Below are 4,915 nucleotides of genomic sequence, written 5' to 3' on the forward strand. Positions count from 1 at the left end.
ATATCCTCCGAAGAGGCAGGCATAGCTTGGGCCTATGCGGGTGCCCATGGCTACTCCTTTTGTTTGGAGGAAGTGGGAGGATTGGAAAGAGAAGTTGTTCAGGGTGAGGACCAGTTCAGTCAGTCGAAGAAGGGTGTAAGTGGAAGGGTACTGGTTGGTATGGCGGGAAAGGAAGAAGTGGAGGGCTTTGAGTCCTTCGTGATGGGGGATGGAGGTGTACAGGAACTGGATGTCCATGGTGAAGATAAGGGACTGGGGACCGGGAAAGCGAAAATCATGGAGGAGGTGGAGGGCGTGGGTGGTGTCCCGAACGTAGGTGGGGAGTTCTTGGACTAAGGGGGACAGAACCATGTCGAGGTATGCAGAGATGAGTTCGGTGGGGCAGGAGCAGGCTGAGACAATGTTTAAAGCCAAATGACTTCAAAATATTCTCATTGCCATCAAATCAATAGAAACAGCTCTCTCAGACAGTAGCAAATGTTTCCTCCCCAGTCAACCCAGTCACAACAAATGGGCAAAAAGGTTCCAGGAGATGAATAAAAAGCATTTCATTGAGATGGAATCTGCTTCAAATGGAAGGATTCAGATGAGACAGGCTGGAACATCTCCATTAGCGAGACAGATGTGGGCACAAATGCTGGACAAAAATATCTATGTCCATCTCATAGCAAAAAAAATCGCAGCAGATAGATGTATCTGCATCTACTGAATTGGCACATCCGCGTTGACAGAAACATCTGCATGGGACAGACAGGAACATCTCCATCCAGAACATTTTGTATATGATGGACAGAAACATCTGTATCTGATCAGCAGAAACATTTCTACCAGATGTAAACATCTCCATCAGATAAACAGAAGCGCCTGCATCAGATGGGGCTAAACATCTGCATTAGATATAAACATACCGGTCTGATGAACAGAAAATTCTCCATCAGATAGAAGGAGACAGAGTAAAACATCTGCAATTAATGGACAAAAGAACACATCAAACAGACCGAACCATTCCCATTCTAATCTGATAGCTGGAAGCCTGTACTGTACGAGGTAAGCTGGAAGTGTCCCCATCAGAGAAACATTCCTTTTCCAACAGGAACAGCTTCACAACTCAACTGTTGCCAGAAATGTTATGATTTTTTCGGACAAAAAATATCCTCTGCTTTATTCAATAGGGGGAGGGTGAACTCTGTGACAATAACGTTAATCCAAGTCGATTCTTCATGAAGCTGAGGAGAAATATTAGCTGGGCCATGTCAATCACTGTGTGTGTCTGGACATTTTTATAATGCACGAAAAAGGCAGCAAGTCCATCAGATGTAAAGAAACAATTCTACCATTGAACAGAAATATCTTCATCCCCTGCGTCCAATCTTTCAGTTCTTACGTGATAACCATCCCAACACTCAATAAACTTCATTCAATATAACAAATGGCTCAATTATCGATAGCTAAAGAAGATTATGGAAGTTAGATGGCTATCTGTAACACCCAGACTTGGATTCACGCAGCGCAGAAAAGACCTATCTAGTCTGCATTGACATTACTACTACTAAAAGTGCGCTTTTCCCAACTCTCCGCACTTGTCCCAGACATCTCAGCCTTCCGCCCTGAGGCAGACAGCAGTCGACATACCGACCCCCCGCCCCCCACAAACACACACACAGGAATTGAGCGAAAGTTTGCTGAATGTGCTGTGACTGTTCCTGCAATAAACTCCCTGTCCCTCACGTCATCCAGAGAAAATATATCAGTCATTGTCCAGTAGATGTCCATCATACTGAGGGGTGGGTCAGGACATTTTGCCATTCCGAAGAAACACTTCAGAACTTGAGGCTGTGCCCGCAACCATGTTCAGTCTGATCCTGGGAACTGTGAGATACCCCGGTGTCAGGGTGATAGGAGGGTTTAAGCTTCAATGCACAAAATACCACCAGTGCTGGAAACAAAAGACAGCCAAAACTCAATAAAAACTGGAAATGCCCAGCAGATGAGGCAGGGTCTGTGGGGAGAAACATTCTGAACGATTTGGCTGATGAACTGAACGATCACCCCGACCTTCCTGTGACCTTTCATCCCCCACAGTTCATCCATCAGGTCGTTGAGCTGAAACCTGCCCTCTGTTTCTCTCCTCAGATGACCAGCTTTTTTGTGTTTTTCCTTTGGTGTTGTTTTTCGGGTTCTTGTAAAGGTAAAGTAGATAAGGTATGACTAGGGAAGTGACCATCCACTGACTCACTCTCTCCCCTAACTCCCGCACGAGTTGCTCCGTTCTTACCTGACGAAGAAGTAGTAAGTGTTGTTTTCCATGACCGTGTAAGAATGGCAAGGAAAGTATCCCAGTCCAGTCAGGTTAAACCTGGCTCCCGCCGGCATCTCCAACATACTGCCCCAGGCCTGGTCACACAGCAGCTCGACCTCTGCCGAGTAGAACAGGTCGGTGTCATATTGCCAGGGCAGGTAGTTATAGACGCTGTAAGTGTCTTTGTGGACAGCCAGCACCTTTGCATAGATGATGATTTCGGCCAGTTCAGCTCGACACGACTCGCTTTGTGGTCTCCAGTCGTGAGGTAGCTGACATCCCCAACTTCCTCCCAGGGCAGTGAGTAGCAGGATTGGGAATGCCCAGCTCATTCTGTCCCAGTCTCAAGTTCCTTCTTCCCGGATAGTTGAGAACAGTCTGGTCGAGTAAGTGGGGTGGCGGATTGTTTAAACTCTTCCCGACGTGTGTAACCTCTGTTTGCTGCTCCCTTCACTATTCCCAGCCCATGCAGCCAGCATCTTTTAAACGGACTTCATAAAATGCGTGTAAAATCGCCCATCCAACGAGGTTCGTGTGGTTTACAGAATTTGTGCGATTGCTCTAAATCCTTTTAAAAAAAAACTCAAACCAGCAAGATCAGTTTTCAAGGGCTTTGAATCGCGAAGATTTTCTTAAAGCGACAGTACACCCGAAGCAGCCTCTGGCATGCGTTCAAATCCTGCCTCTTTTTCTCTTAAACTTTCAGAATTAAATTAAAGGCATTGGAGTTCTATCGTTCTAGCCCGCTGGAGCTTCTAATGACTGCGTCCAACTCGTTTTTTTTTGTGGGGAACTTTTATTTGGACTTCATTACAGTAATTTACTTTTCCATAGACCCCTCTTGGATTTCTCGAGGTAAACAATCATTTTAACTGCTTGTGATGAAAAAAGGAAAATATGCAATTGTTGGAAATTTGAAACAAACATTGTGAAAATGCTCCAAATTTTCACAACAGGCAGTTGGTGTCTGCAAAGGAATTGTACATACACAGAATCACAATACCAAGTGTCCGGGCGAAAATGTTAAACATTTGTGCAACTACAAAGCAACAGTACAATGCCATGAAGCAAGGTGGCCTCACCCACAGAGAACTTGCAGGTTTACAGGTGACAATTATAATACTTTGGGCAAGCACATTAATAGTGAGGGTGATTTCTGATTTACTGTACATTTTAGTTATGTCCAGTCTATAAGCCTATATAAAATTTGTTTTAAAAATTTCACGTGTACTACTCATGAAGTTTCAACTTCATGTATTTGCTTGAGTGCCTCAGTCCATATTGTGGGTTGCAATTCACACATTATTTTAAAATTAGAAATACATAAACAAAACAAGTTTATCTGTTTACTGACATGATTCAGGCTTGCCTTGCTCCTGTCCTAGTCATAGGCTCACACCACCTTTAATCCACCTGACACTCATCATCTACAAAATCTTCACCTCTATCTCAGTATTTCTGAGATGAAGGTGAATGGTCGCAGTTCATGGCAGGAGATGTCCTATTGTCTGCCAAATTCACCAACAACTAATTGTAATGGCCCTTTGAGGAGGATTAACAACAAAACTGAAAGCACTGTAGATGCTGGAAATCAGAAATAAAAAAACAAAAGTCGAAATTGCTGGAAAAACACAACAGGTTTGGCAGCATCTGTTAATGTTTCAGATCCAGTGACCCTTCTTCTGATGTTTCCTTTCAAAACAATGCAACAATCAAAATATCACCTGGTAAACTGGTTTCATGAAAAACTTTGCAGTGTGAACAAGGATGTTCTTGCCTTTAGCCTTTCATACTTGCTACTGAGAGTTGTACTAAACACTGGAAACAATTACCAATGATATCAGTGACTGCACATTGCTGCTCCAAGGTACAGCCCAAGACTCCATCCACTACCATTCAAACATTGAACAATGGCGCCTAACATGCATATGCAGCATTCAGAGTTCAAAAGCAAGTGTGATGGCATTCATGTCTTCCTTATTTTAAATGAAATTGCTTGTCTCATGCAAGAATATTTTAGGTGAAATACTAAGCTGGGTGGCAGGGTGAAAATGATACTAAGCAGGGTGAAATGTGATGAGGATGTTAGGAGATTACAGGGTGACCTGGACAAGTTAGGTGAGTGGTCAGATGCATGGCAGATGCAGTTTAATGTGGATAAATGCATGGTTATTCACTTTGTTGGCAAGAACAGGAAGGCAGATTACTACCTAAATGGAATCAATTTAGGGGCAGTACAGAGAGATCTGGGTGTTCTTGTACACCAGTCAATGAAGGTAAGCATGCAGGTACAGCAGGTAGTGAAGAAGGCTAATAGCATGCTGGCCTTCATAACAAGAGAGATTGAGTATAAAAGCAAACAGGTTCTTCTGCAGCTGTACAGGGCCCTGGTGAGACCACACCTGGGAGTACTGTGTGCAGTTCTGGTCTCCAAATTTGAGGAAAGACATTCTGGCTATTGAGGGAGTGCAGCGTAGGTTCACGAGGTCAATTCCTGGAATGGCGGGAGCGACTGGGCTTGTATACCCTTGAGTTTAGAAGACTGAGAGGGGATCTGATTGAGACATATAAGATTATTAAAGGATTGGACACTCTGGAGGCAGGAAACATGTTTCC

General features: G+C 43.9%; 1 protein-coding gene across 1 annotated transcript in view; it reads right to left on the reverse strand.

The window, feature by feature from the left end:
* Positions 1–2,928, reverse strand: part of ccdc3b (coiled-coil domain containing 3b) — a 37,066-nt gene extending 34,138 nt beyond the window's left edge. The window contains exon 1 of the mRNA XM_043708578.1: positions 2,276–2,928. Within this exon, the coding sequence (XP_043564513.1) occupies positions 2,276–2,631 (356 nt within the window). The 5' untranslated portion in view covers positions 2,632–2,928. The remainder of the gene's footprint in view (positions 1–2,275) is intronic.
* Between the last annotated feature and the right edge of the window lie 1,987 nt (positions 2,929–4,915).

The sequence above is a fragment of the Chiloscyllium plagiosum genome, chromosome 18 (assembly GCF_004010195.1).
Source record: "Chiloscyllium plagiosum isolate BGI_BamShark_2017 chromosome 18, ASM401019v2, whole genome shotgun sequence".
In the NCBI taxonomy this organism is placed as follows: Eukaryota; Metazoa; Chordata; class Chondrichthyes; order Orectolobiformes; family Hemiscylliidae; genus Chiloscyllium; species Chiloscyllium plagiosum.